Source organism: Artibeus jamaicensis, unplaced genomic scaffold, assembly GCF_021234435.1.
Source record: "Artibeus jamaicensis isolate MK-2021 breed Jamaican fruit bat unplaced genomic scaffold, CSHL_Jam_final contig_780, whole genome shotgun sequence".
Lineage (NCBI taxonomy): Eukaryota > Metazoa > Chordata > Mammalia > Chiroptera > Phyllostomidae > Artibeus > Artibeus jamaicensis.
The window spans coordinates 1,677,362-1,705,306 of NW_026521967.1; the positions used below are offsets into that span (position 1 = coordinate 1,677,362).

General features: G+C 55.1%; 1 protein-coding gene across 1 annotated transcript; it reads left to right on the forward strand.

Annotated features, from left to right (window-relative positions):
* The first annotated feature begins 187 nt into the window (after positions 1–187).
* AGPAT5 (1-acylglycerol-3-phosphate O-acyltransferase 5) lies at positions 188–27,776 on the forward strand. The gene is made up of 8 exons (XM_037133907.2): positions 188–753; positions 8,151–8,220; positions 13,319–13,434; positions 14,975–15,064; positions 18,952–19,042; positions 24,997–25,158; positions 25,595–25,718; positions 27,439–27,776. The coding sequence occupies exons 1-8, from the start codon at positions 535–537 to the stop codon at positions 27,662–27,664; spliced, it is 1,098 nt and encodes a 365-aa protein (XP_036989802.1). The 5' UTR covers positions 188–534; the 3' UTR covers positions 27,665–27,776.
* Positions 27,777–27,945: the final 169 nt, after the last annotated feature.

Here is a 27,945-nt window from a genome sequence, read left to right on the forward strand (position 1 = left end):
GCCCCAGAGCATGCGCAGAGGCCAGAGCCGGGGGTCCAGGGTGCCAACGGCCGTTGCCCTCAACCGTCAGCCGCAGGAGACCAATCCGGAGTCGTGTTGTTGCCGAGGGCTCCGCACTGAGTAGGGACTATGGAAACAATCAGCCAATCAGGAGGCTTGTCGTTGCCGCAGAGCCCCGCCCCCGACAAGGGCACCGGGTGACGGGATAGGGTCATGGGGTGTGATCGCCCCTGAGCCACGGGCCCGGAGGGCGGCGGCGTCCCCTTGCCCGCGGCCGCGAGCAGCACGCCGGGCCCCGCACTCGCCCGTCCGCCAGTCCGCCCAGCCTTGGCGGCGGCGCGGCCCATGCGGCTGGGGGCGGAGGCCCGCGCGGGCGGGGCGTCTCAGGTGCGGCCGGCGGCCCGCGGAGGCGAGGGGGCGGTGGCGGGGCTGGGCGCGGCCCGGTGATTGGTCGCCGGCCGCGGGCCCCTAGGCGTCCGGAGGCTGCCGGGCGGGGAGGGGCCGGCGGTGCGGTCCCCGCGCGGAGCCGGGAAGATGCTGCTGTCCCTGGTGCTCCACATGTACTCGCTGCGCTGCGTGCTGCCGGCCGCCGTGCTGCTCGGCACGGCCCCCACCTACGTGCTGGCCTGGGGGGCCTGGCGGCTGCTCTCCGCCCTCCTGCCCGCCCGCTTCTACCAGGCGGTGGACGACCGGCTCTACTGCATCTACCAGAGCATGGTGCTCTTCTTCTTCGAGAACTACACCGGGGTGCAGGTGAGGCTCTGCGCGCCCCTGCCGCCCCTCTCCGCCGGGGTCCCGTGGGCGCGCGGGCGCCACCCCGGCTCGGAACCAGCCAGCGCCGCCGGGACCTTTGGGGTGGCTCCTCGCTGCGTGTCCCGAGAGCACGTGCTGTGTCTCCATCCTCCCACGGCGAGGGAAGTTTCAGGTTCTTACTCTAGGCTTTGGCCCAGTGCCTCCTTGCAGAGACCCCAAGTTCGCTGGGAAGCTGGAGCTACCTTGGTCTGAGCTACCAGTGGGGTCCCCGCCCCTCTTTCCTTGCTGTACCCCTGCGACTTGGAGCTTGGGTCAGCGGGAAGTAGGGCAAGCAGTGGACAGTTTGGGGCCTTTGCTATGGGAAGGTGGTCATGTGTAAGCTCAGAAGTGCGCTTTGAAAAATCGGAGACGAGACCTTCTCTTGAAACAAGTTGTTACTGTTTGGACAAGAAATGCAACTTTGTTTTGCCTTCCTGGCCAGTGAAAGCTGGGTGAGGAAATGAATACATTTGTTACTGTAGAAGCCTCGCCGTAGATAAAATTCTTGCCAATTTGGACTGGGCTTAAATGTGTGGCTGATCTTTTTTGTTTCAATCTTTCTTTCTCTATGGAGATTGGATGTGTAGATTAAATTTGTTTATTGGGTTCTTTGAAATCTCATACAAAATAACAATTGTGAATTTTTCTTTTATCTTTCAGTTTGGAAACAAAGAGTTTGATTCTAGCTTATTGCTAGAGTCAGTTGCTCCTGTTTTTTTCTTTTCTTGGTTTAGTGGTGTGAGGGGAATGGGATGGCTTTTTTTGGGGGGGTGGGTGTCTTTCTGCTTTGTCTTTCTTTACCTCCCAAAGCCACTGTTTTCACCCTGCTGTCAGTCATCGGCTCCTGTTCGGACTTTTGGCGCTGCTGTCAGCCCCTGAGGACCCAGTGTCCCCTGGCTGGAGGTGGTTGGGCGGGCAGGGAATTAGGAGAAGCCGGGTCTCTGCTGAAACCAGATTCTGTGTTCACCAGGAGAGAAAGAGAGAGAGACTGCCCTGCCAGAAAATGATTTCTCAGGAAATCATTTAAAATGGGCCTCGTTTAAATTATGTACTGATGCAGAACTATCGTTTCCCCCTGTGCTCATCATATGTATCTAAATGTATGGTTTTATCATGTTTAAGTCTTTAATTTCACATATGACAGCTGACCTGGACTCAGAACATGTGACGATGTCTGTTACCCCCAGAAAGGTAATTCTCCCAGTGCTGGGTTATTTTATTTTATTTATTTATTTTTAATTTAATTATTTTTCAAGTACAGTTTTCTGTCTTTTACTCCCATCCCAGCCCCCCCCCCCCCAGGTTATTTTATTTTTGTTTAAAGAACGTAACACGCTCCATACAGCATCACGTACAATGTGTCACTGAAGTGCTTGGTGTTTAGCAAGTTCCTTACTTTAAAAAGCGATTGTAAAATTTGGCCAGCTTTCTGAAATTGTGTCTCTTACCCCATGCCCTGTTCAGTAGAGACTTCCTATTCATTTTTGAGTTCTCAGTACATGGAAGTTAATCTGTTGATGACCTTTGGGTGCTCACTTCTAGGATTCCTAACAAACTTCCCCGTGGGACCAACATTAGGTGAACTTTCGAATTATACTCGGGCCCATCAGACATCCTTTCAACTGCTGTTGCTGAAACTACTGTTTATAACTTACCTGTGTAGGTCCTCCTAGAATCTCATTAGTGCTGAAAGTCAACTGGGTGCTTCTTCACTCTCTATTCCTTTGGAATTTTAAGTTTTACGAGTCCGTCTCTTAATTTGAGACCCACTGACAATTAGAACACACCTTTTCACTATCTGTGGGGTGGGAGGGCACCGACTGAAATACCGCATTACATGCTTGTGGCTGCCATCAGAAAGCACCTCTGATTTAGTGGCTTAAGCAGTCGAAATTTATCCCTGAACAGTTCTGGAGGCCAGGTGTCGGAAACCAAGGCGCTGGTTGGCCTGCACGCGTTCAGGAGCCTCTGGAGGAGAACCCTTCCCTTGTTTCTTCCAGCGTCTGGTGTCTGTGGACGCTCCCCGACTTGCAGTCACCCCACTCCAGTCTCTGCCTCTGGGGTCACGTGGCCTCTTGCTTGTCTGTCTGTCTCAGATGTCCCTTGGGTATCGGGCCTACCCAGGTAATCCAGGGTGGCCTCTTCAACTGGAAATCATGAGCAGTCTGCAAAGACCCTTGTTCCAAACACGGTCACGTTCCCGGGTCCTGCGCTCGGGAACACGCACACATTTTGGGGTCATCATTAAAAGCACGACCATACAGCTTCCAAGTCCTGCCTCTTCACTGTGTTGTTGCTGTTTCTTGTTTATTTTTGCCCTGTTTTGTTAGGCATTTGGCATCTGCTTGCTTTGACGCGCTTAAGTAAAGGGAGCCTTGGCTTTAGATGCCAAGGTTACTTTTAGGATAATGTCCCGTCCTGGCTGGTGTGGCTCAGTGGATTGAGCGCCAGCTTACAAAGTGAAGGGTTGATGGTTTGATTCCCAGTCGGGGCACATGCCTGGGTTGCGGGCCAGGTGCCCAGTACAGGGCTCATGAGAGACAACCACGCATTGATGTTTCTCTCCCTTTGTTTCTCTCTCCCTTCCCCTCTCTCTAAAAAGTAAGTAAAGTCTTTTAAACAAATTTCCCATAAGCTTTTAGTGTCTGATTTTCAAAGTAACCTCCACATATCCCTCAAATAGAGTATTTGAATAGTTGTCTTATTTTCAGAACCAGTTTTTATTCTATATAATAATAACCAACTTCTTATTCATGTGCTGGTGTTTTTTTAATTCTTAATTGATTCTTACATTCTCATCTTGTGATAGCGAAACTACCTGAGCCCCTGATGACTTGGAGGCGGTGTGACTTCTCCACTAAGCGCTTGCTGTGCGCAAACTCAGGGACGCACTGGCGGCTGGGTGTGTCCCCGTTGTGGGGCCGTGTGGGTCAGAGAAGGAGCTTGGACGTGTGATGCCTGGACACCCCACAGGGAAGGAGGCCGGTGTCCGTGCAGGAGCGAGGCGGACGGAGTGCGGGGACTGCCGGTGGAGGCCTTGGTGAGGACGGACGGACGGACGGACGGGCGGGCGTCTCTGCCCTAGGTTTCTGCCCCCGGCGTGGAGGTGGATGTGTGGACAGTGCTTGGAATAGCTGTGGCCAGTAATGAAAACTCTTTTAAACATGTTTTGGAAGCTGATAAAAGTTACTGTTATTTTTTCTTAATGCCAGAATTTTCTCTTTAAAAAATGTCTGCCCTTTGCCCTCCTTCCAACACCATGCACCAGAAGCTGGTCACTGGTGTCTGTAGGCCAGAGAGTCTGGTGATGTGATGAATGTCTGCTCATCAACAGCTAATGCGTGTTCGAGTCACCATTTTCTTCCTGCTTAAATCTGTTGGAATTTACCTTAAAATGGATTTTACTCTGATGGCTCTGTTTGCTAATTCCCTCTTCCCCAAATGCTGACATAATACATTATACAACAAAATGTGAAATTTGATCGATAATAAATTAGTGTTTCAACTGGCCTACTTTGTAGAACAGTGGCAGGGGGTTCCACACACACAGTTTACTTTGCCTCTCTCATAAATTCGCCTAATTTCGTGGAGCTAAATACACTGAGAGTTGATTCTTCTTAAATGGAATTAGAATTGAATATTTCCTTTAATATTTTCTTATTGGACTATGGTTCTTAATCAGAGGTTGAAATCGACAGACAGCCCAAAATTAAGTACTGACGTCACACTGAGGAGTCCCTAGAACCTGCTCTTCATGCATCCCTGCGGCGCCAGAGCGGGCACCTCGCTCCAGGCCCTGTGCCGGGCACTGCTAGATACAGGGAGGAGAAACAGGGACAAGGCCTCGGCCCTTACACGGCTCAGTGACATCTCGCGGGACAGGGCAGCACAGAAAGTGGAAGTGCACTGTGCTGGGTGAGGGTGTCGGCCCCGTGGGGGAGGGTCGGGCTTGGGAAGCTGCCCTGAGCAAGCGGCACTCGCCTGGAGCTCTGAATAGCCAGTGTGCCAGGCTCCGCGGGCATCGGGAGAGCAGGTCGCAGAAAGAGCAGGCAAGCACAGAATGCGGAGAACCCCAGGTCACGTCCTGTCCTGCTGCGTGTGTCGTCCTGTCCTGCTGTGTGTGTCACACCACGCTACCAGGTGGCACGGTTCTCCCCACTTGGCAGATGGGAGAACTGAGGCACAAAGGGTGACGGGTGTAGTGGTCACGCCAGGATTCAGTCCAAGGCAGTCTAGCCTCAGGGTCGATTCCCCTAGGACGCTCCTCCAGGCGGAGAGGTTGTGCCGGTTGGAATGAGAGCCCCTCTCCCAAGCTGCTTACAGTGGGGAACGTGGGCAACGAAGCCAGGTGGTGATACCGAAATCGGAGTGTGCGTTCCTTAGCTTTGTGACCCAGAGAGAAAGACTTTGCACAGGCTTGTCACGCCGCCGTGACCGGACTGTGAACAGGAGGAAGTGGCCTGGTGTGTTTAGGGGCAGGAGGTTCTCTGCTGATAAGGGGATAAAAATGAAGCCTCCTCAGTTCTGCCCTGGCCAGATTTGCCCTTTGTTGGTCTCTTCTTCCCCGCACCCCTCCCCCTCCCAGGAGACCAGCACGTTCCCAGCAGGGCGCCCGTGGCCTCCCCCATCTGCAGTGTGGGGGTCGCTTCAGTGTGACATTAGCAGATGCACTAGTGATGTTAGCACACGTTATAACGCGTCTGTTTTCCCTTCTACCAGACTGCAGCCCTCGGAGGTGGCAACAAAGGGGAGAGCTACTTGGTTTTTTCCTTGTAGCAGAAGGGCAGGTTAGTCTACAGGGGATCCTGGTCTGCATTTGTGTGAATGTAGGTGAACATCACTTCCAAGGGCAGGGTTTGAATGGCCTTACTGGTGCACAGGTTTTGCTGTAACAGGGTCTACAGGTGTAGAGAGTCTAATCACTTTCCTCACTTAGATAAAGGGGGGAGAACTGTGAGCTCCACTGTCACAAGGAGACCGAAGGAGGCGCGGGTGGAGACCTCACTTCATCAGAGACCTTGTGACGGCTGGAGGGGGTCCCGGGCCGCCAGCAGTGCAGAGAAACCTTCGCTGGCCCCCCAGTGAGGACTCGCACGGTTCGCAGCTTTGAACCAACGCCGTTCTGCCGGGTCTGTTCTGTTTCCTCCGCGTCTCTGCAGGAGCTGGCACGGGGCCCCCAGTTGGTGAGCACTGCGTGGGTAGTTCGGGCGCTGCGTGTGCACACACGCCCGTGTGTATGTGAGAGACTGCAAGTGACGTGTGGCTCCACTCTGGTTGGGTTCCAGGTTAGAATTCCAGAAGTGTGAGAAAGTGAGGGGTGGTCCTGGAGAGCAGGGCACACTGGGTGCTAAGCACCTGCTGGGCGCTAGCATTTCACTTCGATAAAAGAGTTTGCACCCTGCATCACATATGCTTCGGTGTAGAAGGAAGTCAGTTCCAAAACAGAGAAAGGGACATGGGACTCAGGGAGCAGAGGCGTCGTGTGGGGGCTGCAAGCGCCCCTTCCCTGGGCTGGAGGGTTTCTGTGGGTCAGCCTGGGTCCCCCACCCGGGCGGGCAGGTTGGCCTCGGGGCTGCCGGCTCCTCGTGCACCAAGGCCCTGCTTTGCTCCTGTTCTCCGTGTGTTTTCTGTAGGAAAAGTTTTTTTAGGTCAGTTTTTAATTTTATATCGCTCCCAAGTTTCTTGTCTCTTTGAGTGAGTATTCAAAGTGAAAATATATAAGCTCTTAATACACGAGAAGCCTTCTCGTTTGACCATTTTTATCTGGAATTTTGGCAGAGAAGAGTCCTGCAATGTTTAGCAAGTTTGGGCTGTGGTGTGAGGGCCTGGGTGGTACTCCCCACGCCCTGTCACGCTGCGTGCCCCCCGAGTGGCGGCGCCCCACCCCTCACACCTTCCTCGTGGAGTCTGCCTGAGCCAGCAGGTGAGGCTCTTGGGCCGGAAGGCTGCGACCCAGCTGTTCCATAAACGCGCCTTGCCCCACCCAGCCGGCCATTCCTTCTGGACCCAGCGGATGGAAACTGGGCTGTGTGACCGCATCTTGCAGCAGGGCCGCCCACGGAAGCTGCAGTGCGCCCTTCCCAAAAGGGAGGAGTGTTCGCTTTCGCGTAGTGAGCAGCTCGGAACAGGCCTGGGGGTGTTTCTCATCCAGATCAGGTCTGAACAAGCAGTCTCTTTCTATAAAACCTGTGGCCTCGCAGCAGCCCAGACACAGCGACCCCTCCCCCCCCACCCGCTGGCTCCGTGCCCCAGGCGCCTCTGGGTCAGGGTGCTCAGAGCCGGGCTCTCCTCCCCGCCACCTGCGCTGGCCTCACACCTGCAGACAGACGCCCAGGTGGCCGCGCCAGGGCCCCTGACCTGGCCTCACACTTGCTCCTTCCTCCTCTCTGGGCCCATCCCCACCGAGGCAGGTACCCACTAAAATGAAGAGAAAACCAGGTGAAGTAGAGCGTTTGGAGCCTGTGCTCCCAGTGACTAGTGCCTTGCCGTGCAGAGGAGGGAGAACGCGTCCTCTGCCTTCTTAGGTTTGTGGTGGGGGGGGGCCTGCAAATTAGCCGGACAGAAGACAGATTAACAAGAGAGAAGTCATGCACGTTTCAGTGGTGGTAACATTTCTGTGTGCATTGGGCGGGGCCCAGGAAAGAGACGAAACTGGGGGCAGTGGCCGGCAGGCCGCTCCCCGTCCACCCGCGCTCCCCTGCACGCGGGCTCTCCCCCTGGACCTCACGCGGCCCAGCCGGCCTTTCCCGTGCTGTGCACTGGGTGACATCAGCTGTGCAGCGTGTCTCCGCCCACGCATTGGCACTGTCCCTTCCACCGCGCCGCGGGGCTCTCTGAAAAGCCAGGGGCACAGCTTTGGAGCAGAGGCGGGGACTCCCAGGAACACCAGTCCTTGTGTTTCACCGTGCGACTGTTCTACACTTAACTACTCTTGTCTTAACAAGCAAAAGTTCATGTGGAAAGTGGGGGGGGCGGGGGAGAAAGGAGCCAGCAAGGCTGCGTGGGCGTAGGAAACAGGTTGCAGCGGCAGGAGAAGGGCCCGTGGAGCTTGGGGGAGAGAGAGGCAGAGAAAATCGCCTGCCTGGGAGGCGAAGGGGAGGCCAGGCTTGCTCCAGAGCGTGTGCCCTCGGGGAGACGAGGGTGGGCTCACGGCCGAGAAAGGGCGAGCCCTTCCTTTCTAACTGTGCTGATTGTGCTCTCTGAGCCTCCGAGAAAAGTCTGAGTTGTGGTAATCATGACTGGAAATAACCGTGACGTCGTGTGTGTGTCGGTTTTTTTGACCTTCTCCTATTTAGTATGTTATAGGAGTGCATGCTTTAAAACACCAAAGTAATGCTTCTTTTTGTTTTATCTTTTAGATATTGCTATATGGAGATTTGCCAAAAAATAAAGAAAATATAATATATTTAGCAAATCATCAATGCACAGGTTTGTATTTCATTTGTGTGAAACTTAGGTTTTTCTACAGAAAATGTGGGCATTCAAAGTAATGTTCTTATATATTTAAATGAAAAACTTTGTTATTGTTTAAGCATGAATTTTTAATGCAGATGTTATACGTGACCTTGTATTTCTGCGATTTTTACTATGAATCGTCCTATTCTTACCTTTCCCTCCGATGGGTGTAAGCTGTTTTCTTTCTTTTTTTCTATGTGTTTGAATAGTTCTTTAAAGAGTCTGCGTGTTCTTCCTTTTGTCCGTTGTGTTCCTGGATGTGGGACTGGGGGGCCCTGCTGTGGATACATTTTGTAGTTTTGACTGAAGCTGCAGAAAGTTTGACATGTGAGTGGTCAGCTCAGCATTGATTTCCAGTGTCTGCGGGTCCTTTTGCCTCTTCGGGTGCTTTGGTTTAATTGCAGCTCCGTATTCTGTCAGAAGAATCCCAGAGGACTTCGGTCCCCCGTGGAGTACGGTGTGTACCTTAAATTAGGTCAGGGTGCCTCTTAAACTTCTCCTACTGCATTAGCAATCCCCGACTCGCAGGGATTTGCAGACAGAGTCCCGTGACCCCTCCCCCTGTGTCCCCAGGGGCGCCCTCCTGTGTAACGGAGCTCGGGGCCAGGACCCAGACACTCACGCTGGTCACAGGGCTTTCGGGTTTACAAATAATTCGGTTCAGAAAAAGTCCCGCTCCATGCTTTTCAAACCTGGGACTGCTTCGACACACACTTCCCAAATTCCATCTTCACTTTAAAAATTGTAGTGCCCGGAAGTTAGAAGCTGACAACAACCTGACCACTGTGACTGCCGTGACTGGCAAGGCTCAGTTTGTTGGGCGCCGGCCCGCAAGGCGCAAGGTCACTGGTTCGATTCGCAGTCAGGGCCATGCCTGGGGTGGGCTCGGTCCCTGTTCAGGGTGTATGCCAGAGGCAACTGATCGAGGTTGCTCTCCCTCCCTCCCCCCTCTCTAAAAATAAATAAGTAAAGTCTTCAAAAAATAAGTAAATGGGACATAAAAACACCCTGACCAGTGGCGTTGCCTGGATGGAAGGCCACTTAAGCCATGGCCAGCGCTGGCTTTCTCCCAGCAGCCGCATTGCTTCGTGACCTAGTTGCATTTATTTGCACCTAGACTGCAAATACGGCAGAGAGAGTGGAAGAAGTGGAAGTGCATTTTTCTCAGCTTAGCGCCTCAGCGACCACTTCCAGTTTCTCCGGACGGGTTTAGCGCAGCAGTGTCGGGAGGAACGCCCACCTGTCTGTGCTCTGCAGACCTGGTCAGTGTGGCGGGCTCAGTTGATCCGAGTTCTTCAGGTCCAGCTTCCGCAGAGCAGCCAGCCCTCTGGTCTGCGTCTGCTTCCCACTCGGCCTAGAGAGCAGGCTCACCGCGTGCTGTATTCTGGTGTTTCTCCAGACATGCGTGGGCTTCGCACTGCTGACCAAGGCTCGCCCTTCCTGGCCTGCTGCCGTGGTGTATTTCTGCCACGCGGACCTGGCCCCGGGGAGCCCAGACTCCCTTAGTGTGAGCTGCTGGCTCATTCATCCATACGGCTTTCTTTCTGAGCAGGAGTCTCTCTTAAATGACTTTCTCGTTCACCTTCCTGGCCCACTGCCTGTGGTCCAGGGTTTGGTGGAGACACAGTTCTGTTCGGAGGGCGGTCACCGCAGTGCTGGCGGGGACGGGGTCACGGGGACAGTGGCGCAGCCGCAGCTGCTGGTGGTGTGCTCACCACACGTTGGCTTTCACACAGGAGTCCTCTCGATGAGGACTCCTGGGGAAGCTCCGGGAGGAGGGCAGGCCTTGAACGTGCTCCTCCTGTGTTTGGGGCGGGAAGGAATTGGTGAGCTCCAGCTGCTGAGGACCCAGAGAACTGACCGTGGGAGGCAGTCATGTCCCACGTCCTGCTGGGCAGCGGCCACCCAGCCCTGGCCCTGCCCTCCTCCAAGGCTGCCTTCCAGGGCCAGGGCTGAGAAGGGCGTGCTGAATGCCTTTCAAAGCCCGCAACCTGGGAGCATAAGCAGGGCCAGGGAAGGCATTTAGCCTGTAAAATATTAAATTGCTTGAGAACTTCAAGCCTCAGTCTGAATACAGGGTGGGGCAGAAGTAGGTTTGCAGTTTGAGTCTGCAGACACCGAGTTTCTTCTTGTTTATTATTTATCGGTCGTTGGTTTCCCATACGAACACCAGGGAGCCCACCTCCGCCCCCCAGCCTCCACCCCTGTATGATAGATTTGGAGCCTTTTCCCAGAAAAAGGAAAGTTGGGGGCACAGAGGAATTGGCCTTTGGCTCCAGGCTCCAGGGGCCCCCGGAGATTTTCCGTGGGCTTTGGTCACTTGCGGGCCTGTTGTGTCCAGGGGCCCTTCTTAAAACCCCCGTGAGGTGTTCGTCATAGCTGAGTACCTGCAGCTGTGAGCAGCAGCAGGCACGTTTCAAGGGCTGCTGCTCCGCGTGGACTTCCCAGTTCACCCTCCTCGGGACCAGCCAGAGTCCGAGTCTCCTCTTGGCCCAGCCTCTGAGAGCTGGCGACCTGTCAGTGCACTCTCGCCTCCCCTGCTTCCTCGCCACCCATCCCTGGTCCCTGCACTTTCAGTCCCTGCCACCTTGTTTTTCTCCGGAGTCAGCAGGGGCAGCGGCTCTGATTCCTTCCTGCTCTGGCCTCCAGTTGCCTCACTAGCCTCATGAAACGCTCTTCCTGCTTTGGGGGTCATCTTTCTTGACTAACAGCCTGTGTGGTGAATAGATTGTCATGCAAAGGTGTGGGCTATGGGGTCAGAGAGACCCTGGTTTATTTGCTGTTCTGCAACAGGCTGTGTGATAGTGGGCAGATTACTTAACCTCTCTGAGCCCTACTGGTCAGGTGTGAGTAGTATCTCTTGGTCAGGAGTTTCAGGCAGTTTGTGTAGCTGGCCCACAGTCTCAGAGCACCAGAGGTCATGGATCTGGGCCAGGCCAGACCTCCCTGCGCAGTCTCTAGACTCTGCAACACCCTCGTGAATTTGGAACTTGTCACGTGGGAACGTGGACCGGGAAGGCTTGCTTGTCTTGCTTCCCCGCCTCCTGGCTGCTCCTCCTGTCTTCCAAGTGAAGCAGACAGTGGCTCTGCCCTGCAGGACCTGCATGAAAAAGTTTTTATGTAGCCACATTTCTCTGTATCTTAAATTATGCCAGGGCACAAAATGTAAATGTTACTATAAAGGAAATATGTTACCACCTCAGCTGTCAGAAACTCAGCTCTCTCTTGTCTCCTGTCTTGAAACCTCATCGAAAATAAACAGCAAACGTGAAAAAGATATTCGAGGAGCAGAAATGGATGACACGGAGCTTGTCTCTCTCGGCCACTTAGTTTAGTTCTTAAATGTTCCCACTGAAGTTTTTGAAGACTAAGGGCATAACCCAGGACAGTGCGTCACAAATAGGACATGTGTTTAAAATGTTACACCTTCTCTTAAAAGTGTTTGGAAGTTGCATCCTAGGCCATAATATATCCATGCAGATTTTAATATAAAAGTGCACTGTAAAAATTTCTCCAGACTTTAAAAGTAGTTGCAGGAAAAGATACCAACCAACTCTTGTTTTTAGCCTGGAACCCAGGCCCTGTTCTCACCCCTGATTCAGAACCGACTCACACCGGCTGCAGTCACTCCGGCCTCGAGTGCTCAGTTGCCAAGAGGTGATGAGAAGGGGAGAGCCTGGCCGTGAGGGTGCAGGTGGTGTGAGCGTGAGGGGAGGGGACCGCTGGGTGTCTGGAGGAGGTTTCATCCTTAGAGCAGTGACAGGTGGCAGCTTCCTGGCGGAGGTGTCCCCCATGGACATGGGGTGGGCTCACTGACCACCAGGCATCACTACTGGGAGGGCGCTGTCATCACATTTATCTTCACAGTCATCGCAATTCTTAAATCCTCATGGAAGAGTTTACTTGAAATGGCTAAAAAGTTTAAAAAGACGACTATAATGACTGATACAGTATTTTCCCAAAAGGATAACTTTCAGTGTTGAAATTGGCTAAATCTCTGCACCTTTCTGTCACGGTCGAGAGTTAATGACCCTGTAATTGTGGAAACCGCCCCCTTTGGTTAAACCCTTCTTGTAACCCCTTAAATTTCTCGGCTTGTATTTCATACAGGATGAATGAAATAAAACTCTTTGTTTTGTATTTTTTAAACATTTCCCCTTGATTTTACCTTGTACGGTGTGATCTTGGGACTGTGTGTCTCTTACACAGTCTTATTGCTTTGCTCTGAGGGCCCTGCCCTCCAGCTCACCCACAGGCCACAGGCGCTAGAAGACTCCCTCCTTGTCCACTCTCGTCACTTCCGCTCCTCCCAGGGTCCGGGCCAGTTTGCAGCCACTTCCGTTCACATCTGCTCGCAGGCCTTCCAGACCCCGACTGCCGCCCCTTCCTGTCACTTCACTGGGCACCATCCTCTGCACACCCTGCTGGCTCCTGGTTCTCACCAAGGGCAGGTTCCCTGTTCCGAGTTTCTGTGAAAGATCGATTAGCGGTTCATTTCTTTCCACAATTTTTTGTTGGAATAAACTCACTCCTGCCCCCTCCTGCTTGCTTTTGCCACCTGCTGGGTCGTAACCTGCTGCTCGGTTGGAGGTGTTGGCAGCCGGGGCGTCTCTGCCTGGCACCGGGGCTGGCAGCAGCGGCACTTCCGGCCGCTTGTGCAGGCGCTGGGCCCTGGGCTTCGGTGCACACGCGGTGGGTTGGTGTGTCCATTGTGTGCTTGGCAGTGGCCTGTGACCAGTGGTTTGCTCACCATTCTGTCTTGTTTTTGGGACTGGGAACTGGAGAAGTTCTGTTCGTGTACATGCTGCTTTGGGACTCTTATGATTGTTTGTAACCTTTGCATTTGGCTCATGACATAAAAAGCCTTCCAAGAAATGCGAGAAACAAAACAACCTAAACAACAACAAAACAAATGGAAAACCACGGGGTTTTTATTTTCTAAGTGTGTTGATGTAAAGTCATTTAAAACTCTGATCATCATGTTTCCCGAGCACATCCCTTGCCGAGTGCTGTGAGGAGACCTCGTGTCTCCGCGCCGGGCGAGGCGGCTGACCGGGCTCTGTCTCCGCAGTGGACTGGATCGTCGCCGACATGCTGGCCGCGCGGCAGGGCGCGCTCGGGCACGTGCGCTACGTGCTGAAGGACGGGCTGAAGTGGCTCCCACTCTACGGCTGCTACTTCTCTCAGGTGCGTCCGCCTGTCGGCCGCGGGCGTGCACGTCCAGTGTGCGCTCGACACAAACGTGTGAGCTGCAGCATTGCTTGTATGAGTTTAGTAGCTTTTTCTAAGTGGAGGTGATTTAGGGTTGTTTTCACTTTTAAACAAATGCTATTTATTGATTTTTAGAGGGAGAAGAAGGGGGAGGGAAACACCGACTCGTTCCACTTCCTGATGCATTCATTGGTTGATTCTTGTACGTGCCCTGAACAGGCCCGAACCCACACACTTGGCTTATTGGGACAGCGCTGTAACTGACTGAGCCACCTGGCCAAGGCTGTTTTGGGTTTTTAATAGCGTATATTTATGTACATGTCTGATTACCTAGATAGTGAAATTAAGTAGCAAAAATGCAAATGTACAAAAATCAAACAAATAGGAAACTTTAACAGCGTAGAATTTGATAGACAGTTATGTACCTTATGAAACTACTAAGAGGAGACATTACTCCTGGGGACATAAAGAAGTAGCTTTGTATGTGTGGCACTTACCACAAGTACCAAGTATAGAGTTAATACTCAACATGGGTCATTGGAAGCATTAATGACATCCCAGAATGCCCTTCAGAATTACATAGTGACCTTCAGGTCCCAAAACTCTGTGCAGTGGGCTCCTTGATACTCAGAAAGGGTCCGGGGGCAAGCACCGTATGGGACATAAATGTACCTCCACTCAACTTTGCAATTAACTATAAACTATCAAAAAATAGTCTATATTCAGAAAGGGATTACTAGCATTTTTCTAATCCTCTTCTGACTAAATGATCTGATATTTCACTTTTTAAGTACGAAGTGTATAATCTGTATGGAAGACTTGTGTTAATAAGACTTTAATAACGGGTGGAGGAAGAGAGGCGGAAGTCAAGGTGCGCTCTGGGGCTGTGCCTGCCTGGAAGTCCCCCGGGATGGACAGGCGCCTGCATGCCCGGCCCTGCTTTCGCCGTCCTGGCCTCGTGGCGGCCACCCTCTCCTGGGTCTTCACTCTGTGCATGCACGTGTCTGTGTCCTGACCTCTTCCTACGAGGCACAGTCCCTACGAGGCACAGTCCCCACCCTCAGGACCGCAGAGAACCTCAGTTTCTTCCCCGAAGGCCCTGCCCCCAACACCGTCACAGTGCATGTTGGATTCCCAGCGTGAAAGTGGGGGCAGGACTCTGTGCACAGCAGCGCCGCATAAACACGTCTGTGGTCGGGTCAGTGCTGAGCACGCGGTTCAGTGGTTCCATACTGAGGGAAGAACTGGGACTGAGGTGCGTCTGTGATCGAGTGTTGGATTTTAAAACTATATTTTTAAGAAAGCACTTTTATTTGAACTGCCAACAAAAGTAAATGTTCGTGTACTTTCTGATATAACGTGCAGTTTTATTTATGTTGAAACATGAGAGACTTTTCAGCTGATGTTCTTTAGACGCTAATATTTGAATGTATTAAGTTTAATTCATGAAAACGCGATTCTGTGTCTCACTGCTGGGCGTCCTGGTGGTGAGCACTCTCCCCTCTCTCTGCGGCAGCACGGCGGCGTCTACGTCAGGAGGAGCGCCAAGTTCAACCAGCAGGAGATGAGGAGGAAGCTGCAGAGCTACTCCCGCGCTCGCACTCCGGTGAGCCCCCGTGCCTGCCCCGGCCGCTCGCGTGCCAGTCTCAGGCTTTCGTGAGTGCGTGAGGGCCGCTCTGCAGATACAGCATCTCAGGACCCAGGGGGGATGGACAGGTCAGAGTTGTGTGAGGGCAGCCAGAGCCCTTGGACACAGGCAGGGGTGGCTTCGGGTCCGGGCGGGTGCTGTTGCTGTGGGCCTTGTGAGGAGTGATGGGGAGAGCATTGGTGGCTGCAGTCTGTAAACAGTAAGCAGGACACCCCTCGTCACCTTACCCCTTGGCCCGCTTAGGAGCGCGAGACCCGGTGTCTTTAGTGTCGGGGGTGTTCTGGGAGAAGCAGTTGTTTTCTGTCTCTAAGTGTAAATTTGGAATGCTTGTGTTATTGAGTTATTTGAAAAGCCAAAAATAGTACCAGTATCTACAAGCAAAGAATCATTCAGTGTGACTGTTATTTCACAGCACTTTGCCCCCACCAGAGAATCTCGTTGTTCTCTTAGAGAGGTGCCGAGGTGCCCCCCACGCCCCCACCAGGCCAGCACGGCCACGTGTGCCTTACTCGCCCAGGCCCACAGGGTAGTCGTCCTGCTGCCCGGGACCTCGTCTCCCCGTGCAGGCCTCTTCCTTCTTCCTCCCTCGCCCCCCTCCCCGCCTTCCATTCTCTTTTCCTCTCTCCGGGGCCCGTACTTAAGCAAGAGTTCTCCAGTCAGCTGACCGCAGCTGACCCGTATTGGGTTTTTACCTCCGGACGTTCTCCGGCTGTCTTTCCGTCACGGCTGTCTTGTAACCCGACCTCTCTGAGGGTTCAGCTTGCAGACTTTCCAGAGCTTCACTGGTGTCCTGGGCTTGGGAGCAATATGCTTTTGGCATCTGTATCCCAGATGAAAGCCTCCTTTTTTTTTTTGTTAACTTACTTTGATGCTTGCAATAACTTTAGATTTACAAAATCCAAATGAAAAAGCTGCTATAGCTGCTATGGAAAGGGAGAGTATTCGTGAAGCACATGTCCCAGGAGGTGATAATTTCCACAGTCTGTCAGGAAGTCCTCAACTCACCGGCAGGAAAGCAGATCACTCAGAAATGGGCAAGACCTTGAGTAGACATTTCTCCAAAGAAGCCACACGGAGGGCCCGCAGGTACAGGACAAGGTGCTCTGTGTCATTATCATCAGGGAGATGCCAGCCACGGGCACAGTGACGTGTCCCCTCACACCCGTTAGAGTGGCTGTTGTCAAAAAGTCAAAAGATAACAAGTGTTGGGGAGGATGTGGAGCAAAGGGAACCCTTAGCTACTGTTGGTGGGATTGCAGGAAAAGAAGGCAGGGACCTCAAAAGATTAAAACTGGAACCATCTGCCATGTGCTTCAGCAGTTCTGCTTCTGGGCGCATGACAAGGTCTGTCCGGAAAAAAGTCCAGCCATTGTTAATACAATGAGAACAGTTTGTGGGACATCAGTGTGGCCTGGCAGCCAAGCAGAGTGGACTGGAATGGGCAGGCGTGAACAATGACAACGTCAGTGTACAAGTCAGTGGGGCGGTAGATGCCATTGAGTGAGCGTGTGCACTGTGTGGCTGCCACTTTCAAAATGACAGAGCGAGCAGAGCAACGGATCTGCATCCAGTTTTGTGCTAAGCTTGATCACTCCTCTGTGGAAACTGTTCAGATGTTTCAGAGGCCGAAGCTACAGGCACCTGGTGACTGGCAGCTTCATCACAACAACGCACCTGCTCACGCATCACGTCTCGTGCAGAGATTTTTGGTGAAACATCAAATCACCAGGTGACTCGGCCCCACTACAGCTGAGATTTGGTGCCCTGCGACTTCTGGCTTTTCCAAAACTAAAGTCACCTTCGAAAGGGAAGGGATTTCAGACCCTTGACGAGATTCAGGAAAATACAACGGGGCAGCCGACGGTGATTGGGAGAACTGTGTGTGGTCCCAAGGCACCTACTGTGAAGGGGACTGAGGCGTCATTGTCCTTTGTACAGTGTTGCTTTTATCTTGTATCTTCTTCCATAAAGGTCTCTATTTTTCAGAGTACATGGCTGGGTACCTTCTGGACAGACCTCGTATTTATACAAACACACACACAGACACACTGTTTTGAAGAGCTTCCTGAACCCCTTTGTTCCTTGCAGTAACGTTCCCAGCGGCCGAGACCATGGGAACACCCTAAGTGTCCATCCGCAGATGAGTGGGCAAAGAAGCTACGGTGTGTGTGTGCACAGTGCAGTATTTCTCAGCTTCAAAAAAGGAGGAACTTCTGTCGTTTGTGACAACATAGCACAGGAAACCTCTTTAATTGTGAAGGCCTGTTAGTGCAGCGGTGGGTGTGCAGTGAGCTACAGGTAGTCGCTGTGGAGAATCTGGTGAGTCTCGCTCTTCGCACACACCCGTGAGAGCATCCACAGCCAAGGGGGGGCATGTGGCAGTCACCCGAGCTTCCTTGTGCTTCTCCGCGCCTGTTCTGCCCCAGGGGAGTCACTGGCTTGCTCTCTGCTGTTACAGGTCAGTTGCGTTTTCCAGAATTTCACGTGCGTGGAGTCACACAGTTTGTGGTCTTTGAGGGGAGCGATCCGGCGTCGTCCACTTAGCGGGACGATTTTGGGACTCCTCCGGGGCGTGGTGTGGGCGTGCCAGAGCCTCTGTCTCTGCCCACCGCCGAGGAGGGCGGTGCCGTGCGGCTGTGCAGTTGCGCCGCGGCGTCCGTCGGCGTGGAGATGTAAAACCGGGGTTTCTGTCGTGCCTGTGACTTGCCTCTGCACATTCGTAATGGTGTCTCGACCAAAGGTCTTTCGTTGTCCTTCAGTCAGGTTTGCCGATTTCTCTCCCAGTTTCCTGTTTCAGAAATTCCTTGACAAAATCAAGGGTGTAAGCTTCTCTCCTGTTTCCTTCTGGAAGTTTTATAGGTTTAGTGTTACCTTTAGGTCTGTCATCCATTTAGAGTTAATTTTTGTATGTCGAGTGTTTGAAAAGATTAGATGACAGTCTAACTTTGTCTTTTGGCTGCCGAGCACGTTGGTGCAGGTTCTGTGACTCAGCCCCCAAACTGGGGGGTTCTCACTGTTGAGTCTCACTGTCCCTGTTGAGCCTTTCCCTGTTGAGTGAGTGTGATGTCTTAGACCAGCTGGCTGCTCAGTGAGCGTCGGGTTGGTGCTCTCATCAGTGACTTGTCAGGTCACCGGAAATGCATCCCCGCCCCGGCCAGCGGCTCAGTTGCTTGGACCGTGGTCCCAGATGCTGAAGGGTCGCGGGTTCGATAACCCATCAGGGCACATACCAGGCCATGGGTTCCGTCCCCAGTCAGGGCTTTTATGACAAGGCAGCCAGCAGATCTTTCTCTCTCCCGCTCCTGCTTCCTCTCTCTCTAAAAGCAGTGAAAAATGTCCTCAGGTGAGGATTAAGAAAGATGCATCATGGAAGCTCTGTAACACCGTCCTATGTGACATTTAACTGTAAGCACTTGCAGCCTTTTACGTTGTGGAGACTGACATGTTTATACGTGGTTTTCCTCCAATAACATGTACTGAGGGACACGGTTGTCTAAAATTTGCACCTTTTTAAAAGTCATTCTGCAGAACGCAGCAGGGGAGAGTTCTTTTATTAATTAACTGAGGCTTTGTGTGAGTCAGCATCTCATGGCCACATTTCACTGAGTGAGAATCAGCATGTAAATAGAAATGTTAGATTCTCAGTGGCTGACCCACCAGTGGATGTCCGACTGCATTTTAAACGAACACTTGAATTTTTGTGTTTTGGTGGTTCTCCTTGAAGTGAAGCTCATATGTAAACGAAAATACATTTTTCCCTCCACAGGAAATACTCTCTTAGCATTAGTAGGGCGAACGGTTAACAGCAAAAACGTCACACAAACCGAACCTTCTCTGCTCTGCAGATGTACCTTGTGATTTTCCCGGAGGGCACGAGGTACAACCCGGACCTGACGAAGGTCATCGCGGCCAGCCAGGCCTTCGCTGCTCAGGAAGGTGAGTGAGGTGCGTCTGCGTTTGCAAAGCCATCTTCAAGGTACTGACAGTTTCAGTTTTCGTTCCGAGAGAAGATGTTGGTGTTTGACGACACCCGAAGCGAACGAAGGTGCTGTGACTTGGGTGAGTGTGTGCGTCACCCCCAGGAGATGCAGGGTCTTTGCATTGATCCACACGCGTGTCGTCACCTGTGTCTGGGAGGCCAGGCTGGGCGGCTCCCGCAGCCCACGCTCTGCCACTGGGGACCCGGGCGAGTCTGTCCCGCACAGGGGGCGCAGACCCGCCTTTGTGTGTGGCGCGGGGGCTGCGGCCAGGGGGCCGGGGCTGTGGGCGGCAGGCCGAGGGCCGCGCTGACACTGGCCGCCTGGCTTGCAGCTGCTATGGCTGCGGAGCTCCAGCTTCCTCGTCCCTGTGGCTCGTGGGGGCGGCAGCCCATGCAAGGACTGGGGTGTCGGAAGATGGGGGGCCACTTCTTTCGGAGCACGCCACACGGAATTGGCTCCTGGGTGTGCGGTGCCCACGCCGGGGCGCTGTGTCCCCTGCCGGGCCACCTCTGCGCAGGTGCGGCTGTCCGGGGTCAGAGGGCGGCTGAGTGTGGGGGCGCCAGCCCTTCACCCCACTTGTTTCGGTTACTGCGCAGGGGCCGTACCCTCGCTGCCCTTGCCCCGGGAGGTCAGTGGTCCCTTCACTGTCCTCGGGGGGCTGGACTGGGCTGCGCAGTCCAGGGCACTTGGCCAGACGCTGGCGGGGGGGGGGGGCCGACGGGGGGCTGGGTCCCTCCTCACACTTCCTCTCAGCCCTTCCTTGCGGCATCTGTCGGGCGTCGTTCTTTTCCCAGGACGCAGTGCTAGGCGGGCGTCACCACAGGCTCGGGGCTGCGTCCCCAACACGCATGCGGCACAGCTGTGGACAGTTCCTGCTCCTGCTGCCGTGCCGTGTGTGCACCGGGGACCCGGTCGGCTCCCCTGAGGGGCAGCGACGAGACGGCTGTGGGCCGCAGGTGTGCTGTTTGTGCGTGAGGGGCCTGGGCATCCACGGCGCTGGTGTCCACTGGCGTCCTGGGGCCTGCGGTGCCGAGCGGGGGCAGGAGCCCTCCTGGAGTGGGAAGTGGCAGGGGGTCCCAGCTGTGAGGGGTCGGCGCCCCACCCCGCGTAGGTCAGGGGTCGGCTCTGTGATGACCGCACGCCCCTCGGAGGGTGAGACGAGTGCACGTGTGCAGGTAGACCGGCTGCACTCCGTTTCCTCCGAGTCCCGTTTCCTCTGAGACCTGGGCCCTGCATCCTCCGTCCTTTTGGACCCTGCGACCTGAACAGCACGGTTTTCAACCCTCCCTCCCACTTCTGGAGCCTGGAAGGCCGAGTCACGGTGTTGGCATGGCTGGCGGCTGTGGGTGAGAAGGGCGTGCGGGGGCCTCTGCTCCGTGCAGCACAGAGACGCCACGGTGTCCTCTCCTTTCACAGGAGCACGAGTCCCGTTGGGCTAAGACCCCCCGCCCCTCCCGCGGCCTCAGCACATCCTCACCACCTCCCCAAAGACCCCGCCCGGTCCGCGGGGCGGCCAGGCTGGGGTTCGGGCTCCAGGGGCAGCTGGAGAGGGCGTGCGCGGCCGGGCCTCCGCTCCCCTCCTGGTGGGACGGAAGCGATGCGCCGCCCTCACTCGCCCTCTCAGTCAGGTTCCTCTCGTCACCTCGGTGTCTGTCGAAGGGCCTACTGAGAGTTACTCGTTTTTAAAAATCCACGGCACTTCTCTAATGTGTTTTAAAACAAGTGCTTTTAAATAATTCCGAAAATAGTGTAAGGATGATGAGGTTGCTAAATATATTAATGATTGGCCTACCATTTTCCTGGGTTGCGGATCTTTCTCAAAGTTACCAAAAGGGGAAGAAAAATTTGTCTCATGGATATAATTTGTAACTGCTCATATTTCCTTTTTAAATTCTCCAAGAGCACTTGTTATCAGAAGTATATTTTCTTGAAACTTATGAAGGTAATTACACCCACCACACACAGACACAAAGGAAATCGATTTGTGAACAGTGTATCTACTAGAAAGAGTATGTCTGCTGTTCTTTCCTCTTCCAGTCACAAGTAAATGTGATTACTTGAAAATAAGAACAAAGGAACTTGTTTCACCATCTGTTAATTGTTCTTCAAGGAAGTTGGAACTAATAGCACCTGTTGGGCCGTGATATGTTTTGTTTCTAAACGTTATTAATTTTGTCCCTAAAGTACCTTCCTTTGATTCTGACTTTAAAAAGCACAAATGGATGTTTATAAAACTTGCCACTTGCTCAGGCACGGAAGTCACACGCCGCGCGGCCCTCCCAGCTCACAGAGGCCGCCGGTTGCCTCTGGGCGAATCTCCACCGTGAGCGGCCCCGGGCCCGGGGCCACTGCTTTCTGGCTGCGTTTTGTTCTCAGAAGGACTCAGCGTGAAGCGGGTCGAGTCTGCGTTAGCACTGTGACTTCCAAAGTTTGTGTCATGGTGCCACAAATTTTTCACGTGTCCACTTCAAAGACAGTCATTTTAACCGTCTAAATTTCCTTCTTACTTGAAACTGAATGTTACTCGTTCTTTTACAAAAGGCTTAGTCACGTTACCCAATAAAATACTCATGGTTTTGTTTAACTGTGATCGGTCTAGGACAAAACTTAAGTTTCCAAGAGGTCTGAAGTGTAGGTAGAGTCCTTGTGAAACGACTTAATGTCAGGAAAGCTGGGTGTTCACGGCTGCCCGATCTCCCGGCAGCGAGTTGGGGGGGCGGGATTCGCTGTCAGGGAGGCCCCTGCGGGACTGGCCACTTGGAAAAGCGATGGCGAGCGTTTAGTACTGAGAACCTCGATGTCAGACGGGGACCCGGCAGTGTATCGGTGTGTGAATACGAACGAGCAGTGTAATACGTAACTGTAACGCACTACGTGTACAGCAGATCGGGTCAGCATGGGTAAACTAACGAGGGAGGCGAGCGGTCTTTCCGTGAGTGCATTTCTGAGGGGTTTGTTCTGTCAGGTGCTGCTGGCCTGTGAACCCAGCGACCCTGTCAGGAGCACCGCCCCCCCTCCCGCCTGCGCCTCCTTTGCCCGCTGTTGGGAGAGTGTGGCTGTCTGTGCTGGGGTCTGCGGGGCGCGGGAGAGGCCACAGGGGCAGCCACGGGGGCCTCGGTCACGGTGGAGTCGGCGTCGTTGGGATGCGGAGATGGGAAGGGACCGACTGCTCTGGAAGACCGCGCTCCAGCCTCACGTTCCCAAGCTTGAGTTTTCCCTCCGGCCTCCTCATCATACTGGACAGAGACTAGGAAGGGATGAAGGGAAAGCCCCCAGCGTCCGTTCATGGCGACCCTCGGGCTGCCCACCCTCCAGGAGTCCGACTGCAGCCGTGGTCCGCTGCTCGGTCCCTTGGCCTCCTTCGCCTCATGCCGGTGGCGTGGCGCCTTGGTCAGGCGATGGCCTTAGGGGCACCCGCAGCAGGGGGCAGTGCTGTGGGCCTGGAGGACCGAGGGGGAGGAGCAGGGCACCTGTCCTGCACTCGCCTCGTGCCGTACACTCGAGTGGTGCTGTGAACCCGGCAGATGTGCAGCGACTTTGAGAGCTGGGTTATTCCTGTGGCCATTTCCATGACATTGGCTCACAGGGCCACACCAAAATAAACTGTAGGGCAGTTCATACCCCCTGTCTTTGCACATGTCTTCCAGCTGCCCTTTTGTGACTTCTTGATCTGCTCAGGCCACAGTCCAAATTCCAAAGCGGTGGCTGAGCGGTGCCCTAACCAGCAGCACTGGTGGCGTCCGGAAGTGTGACCCACACTCGGGTCTCAGGACCCACCCAGGCCCGCCTGGCTGTGCTGAGTCAGGCGTCTGGGGGCAGGCCGAGCCCCGTGCGGCCTGCGCACCCCGGTGGGCAGAACCGCGCTCACATCTGACGGAGATCGGCAGGGCGGGAGGGCCAGGGTTTTGTGTTTCCGGCACGTGTGGACTGGCACCTGTTGGCAAACCTTTACTTCACACTCACGTTCCAAAGGAAAAGAAAAAGTGGTTACGTGCCCGTCAGAGCAAGAGGCCGAGGCCCTGCGCCTGGTGACGTCCGGGCACCCCTTTCGCCACGTGCGCCCGTGTCCGTCACACCCGGGGTTCCACTGCGGCCAGGCCTCCGCGTGGCCGTTTTCGGCTTTCAGTGCTGGCTGGGGACTCGGGGACGCGCGTCCTGGCCTCCTCCGGCGCCTGCCCGTGAGCCCGAGTGGTTTTCCCCCAGAGCAGCGAGCAAGGTCCCGCGACCTTCCTGAGCCCTGAGCCCTCGTATCAGAAAACAGGGATTTATTGTGTCCTCTGAGACCGCAAATCAAATACCCGGGACTTTCATGCTTCAGGCAAATAAACGGCTTCTCTCAGCGTCTGGGTTGCAGCCCTCGTGGGGCCTGACTTCCCCAGACCCCCCAGGCCCGCGGACGTGCCTGAGCCTCGCCACTGGGAAGCTCTCGCCCTGCGACCCGGCCCCTCCCCGGCCTTCCTCCCAGCTCCCTCCGGTCCCCGACTCCGCGTCCCTCTGTGGGTGTCTGCCCCACAGACCTGTCCCGGCCTCTCCAGCACCCTCTTCTTCCTGAAGCTGTCACCCGAGGAACAGGCGGGATGGAAACCGCCTTCGGAAGGACTGCTGCTTTCACCCTCCGAGAGCATTTTGTGCCTTCAGGACGTTGCCGCGAGCTGGGCCTTTGGCGTCTGTTTACCGCCTCGTGACTCTGAGTTGGCGTGTGCGTGGTTTCGGGGTCGTGCCCTGTTGCACGTCCTGGACAGACAGACAGCACAACGCGTCAGGAGCTTCCGGGCTGTGTGCCCAGAGCAGAGGGGCCGGCGCTGTGATGAGATGGACACGTGTCGTATGAAGTCTCCTGCATGTGTCAGTGCACTGTCTGGTCGCCTGCCACCCCCTGCAGATTTCCACAGTGCAACACCAGCAGCAGCCACACCCGCTGGGCCCTGGGGGGAGCCCTGTGCAGGGCGGGAGGAAGAGCTGTGGGGGTGGCCGTCAGGACAGCAGACCAGGGGGCGGGGACCGGGTGTTGGCCTGGGTGAACGGGCTTGATTAGCTACTGCTTGTACCAGCCGAAGGCCGGGACTCGGGGTCCCCTGCAGATGGGGTCCCCTCCGTCGGTGCCACGGGGGACACTGGGGTCTGAGCAGTGGGTGACGGGGGCCTGTTCTCAGCTTGAGGTGAATCGTGGTCGGCTGCTCCATTATCGGCATGAACTGGTTTTATGACCGTGTCTCGAGGTTTTGGGCTCGGAGAGCCCTCCTCCCTGTTTGTGCCCAAGGACCCCTGCGTGTGACACTGGAAATCCTTGTCTGGGTGGGCTGGGGGCCCTGGGTCGGGGATAGGAGTATGAGGTGCCTCCTGATCACCAAAGAAGGGCCGCGTTCTACTTGTTGTCCAGGGAGGGTGCCACGGTCTCTTGTCTGGGGCCTCACTGAAGCCACCCCCACTTCCCTGCACTGCAAGCACTAGTTCAGGTGACGTGGCACCTCCCTGTCCCAGGGTGCATCCCAGCGCAGCCCGTCTGTGCCGTCTGTGAGTGCACTCGACCCCGGGCGCCTGTTCTCTGCCCGTCTCTGCTTCCGGTCCCCTCTTCCTCCCCTTCGGGCTGTCATTTTTTTGGAACTGGGGCAGGGGCTGGGCCCAGATGGGGGCTCGGGGCCTCCTCCGGGAGGGTGTTGTGCAAGGCTGCAGGTCCCGGGGTGGGGGGCCCAGTGTCTGCCCACAAAGCCGCCCCCGTTCTGGACCTTGACTGCCACGAGGTTTTAGTGGAACCCACTTCTGCTCTGTCTTCTCACTCGCTTTCTCAGTGTCTGCCCAGTGCCCGTCCCCCTGGACCCCACAGGGCGGCTCTGTGGGACTCGGGTCTCCACGGTGGGTGCGCTTCCGGGACAGGCGGAGCGCAGCACCCCACGCAGCCCTCTCTCCTAGGTCTGGCCGTGCTGCAGCACGTGCTGACGCCGCGCGTGAAGGCCGCACACGTCGCCTTTGACGCCATGAAGGACTACCTAGACGCCGTGTATGACGTGACGGTGGCTTTCGAAGGGACTGTGGACGGGAAGGGGCAGCGGAAGGAGGCTCCGTCCATGGTCGGTGAGTCCCGCGCCCTCGGGCCCGTGTCGCCCCCTTCCTCCCAGCAGCTGCGCGCCCCTGGTGTCCTTCCCTGGTGCACATCCGGTGGTTTCTATTCGTCCGCGAGTTTGCATTTCTCCAGGTTTGCTAAGTGGGGTGATTCCTGGTCGCCGTCTCAGTCCTTCCGAGGGTGGGGACACAGCGCTCACAGAGCCCGGCTCCCTGTCCCTGGGCCAGCGGCCGTCACGCGACGGGGGAGGTGGTTGTGGGTGTGGGAATGCGGCGCCCCCTGCAGCTTGACACCCAGACCAGCGGTTACCACCTGTGCCTCTCCTTTGTTTCGCTAAGGAAGCTGCGCCTTTTTGTTTTTAAACATCTTTTTGCCTCCATTTCATTGTTATTTTACATACCTGTGATTTCTACAATAAAAACACAAAATATTTTTATTTTTTGTTAGAATTCCTCTGCAAAGAATGTCCAAAAATCCACATTCACGTCGACCGCATAGACAAGAAGGACGTCCCAGAAGAACAAGTGTCCATGAGAAGGTGGCTTCACGAGCGCTTCGCAGTGAAAGACAAGTGAGTGCCAGCAGCCCGTGTGGCAGTGCCTCCCTGCTGAGTCCCCCGTGCTGAGCTGTCGGGCGGCTCCGCACAGCACTGCTCACTGGAGCCTTTGCCGCCCCGTGCCCCACGTCCCTAGGAGAGCTCCTGGAGGCTGGGCCCCGCCCTGCCCCATCCGCACCCGCGGTCTCTCCGAAGTGGTGCCCTATGGTGAGACGCCGCGTTTCATAGAAAAAGACAAGGCACCGCACGGTGCCCCGAGCCTGCCGCCCCAGCTCAGATACAGTGGCAGGACTGGGGGGATTGGCCATCAGGCTGCCAGCGTGGAAAATGGGGCCGAGGGGACAGACCGTGTCCCCTGTGTGCATGGGACGTGACACCGCATTTGGTTGAAAGGAGGGCAGGGCGGGTGTGTTTGGTGCCTCTGGGGTGAGGCACGGCTTGAAGAGGTCCGTCGGGGCGTGCGTGCCCCTCACTGAAGGAGCCGCAGGGGGCGTGGAGAAGCGTGAGTGCGTCTTGGATTCCATGCACGTTTCCAAAGGCAGGGGGTTCAGAACTTCCTCGCCTTCCTAGGAAGACAGAAAGTGGGCCTTGGGCTTCGGCCGTCCCGGGCAGGGCCTGCAGGGCGAGTGGCCTGCTCGTGCTTGTCCTGTCGCCGTGGCGGTGCGCGGTTTGAAAGGCGGGTTTTAAACGCCTCTGCTTCTATTTCCCGTGTGAAACAAATGGACCCTGCACTACAGTTAGAGCGCCCATGTCATAAAGGCCACGTTGAAAAGCGTGCTTTTTTAAAGGCTTCAAAAAACAGTGTCAGGATTAGGTTTATGTTCAGAAACTTCCCCGGGGGCTTCAGTCTCCGCACGGGCACCTCCCCAGGAGGCCGCGGCGGTGCCCCCTCCGCACTGCGCTCTGGCAGAGCGCCTGGCCGCACGCCGACCCCAGTGCTCCAGGCCGCGCAGGGCACAGACCCGTGGGCGGGGCTCTTGGTGTCACTGACTCTCGGTTGCTCATGACTGGACTTAGAAAACCAGGGGGAAACTGTACAAGTCAGATCGCTATTTTTCGACATGGCAATCTCTTCTTGGGGGAAAAAAGAGGCCTGAACAACACATTTAATATCCAGTGTATTTTGTCTTACAAGCATTTGTACATATTTAGGATGAGTCTGGGTATTTTAAAACTGGATATTGCTAGGGAATGATCCTCTAGGGCAGAAGAAGGACTTTTCATTTCTGTACATTTGCATTTGAGATTATTATATTGAATGTGTTCCGCTATTAAAACTTTACATTTTTGAAATAAGATGGGGAATGAATTAACTTTACTTTCCCTCTTGGCTGCTTGTATGATTCCAGGGGCTAAGGCCTTTGTGCTGTGAGCTCCGCTGACCTGTCCCTGCCTTGGGGCCAGGTGGGGGAGGGGCGGGGCAGGTGGAGAGGAGGCGAGGGGATCCTCACCCGACTGCGGGTCAGGTCACGGCGAAACGGTACAAAGGCCCCGCATCCCACGGCTGGGAGCCACTGCGTGTACCGTGGCGTGTGCACTCTCACTGACCGCGTCACGGGCCTCGTAGGAGCCTGCAGACTCCGGGGACCCGGCTCTGGCTGTTGCCCTTTTCCTCGTTGTTTCTCAGGGGCCCGCACCTTTCCCAGCGCGTGGCGGGTGCCCGCTGGTGTGCGTTGGGTTGGAGTGTGGAGCTGACTGGAGCCGAAACTCACCGTTTTCTGCCTTCCGGCTACAGGTTGCTTATAGAATTCTATGACTCACTGGATCCAGAGAGAAGAAACAAGTTTCCTGGGAAAAGTGTTCATTCGAAACTGAGTCTCATGAAGACGTTACCGTCACTGCTGATCCTGAGTGGCCTGACCGCCGGCCTGCTTGTGACTGAGGCAGGGCGCAAGCTGTACGTGAAGACCTGGGTCTACGGGACCCTGATCGGCTGCTTGTGGGTCAGCATTAAAGCGTAGGACTGTCCCCGGCAGCCGGACAAGCCGTGTTGGTTGTTGCGGGCGGCCGCACGCTATGTCACATTGTTTCCCGAGTTTGCTCCAACCTGTAAATAAAGCCTTACTGAGTGAACATCGGGTCAAAGAGAGTTTCTGACCGAAGCCACAGTTGGTCTGGCAGGCTCGCAGGGTCCCCAGCTTCCGTGCGGGAGCCGGCAGAGGGGACAGGTGCAGAGCGTCCTAGCTGCACGCGGTGGCCGCGTCTGCACCGGCCTCGGCTCTGGGAGGCGGTTGTCCTGTGG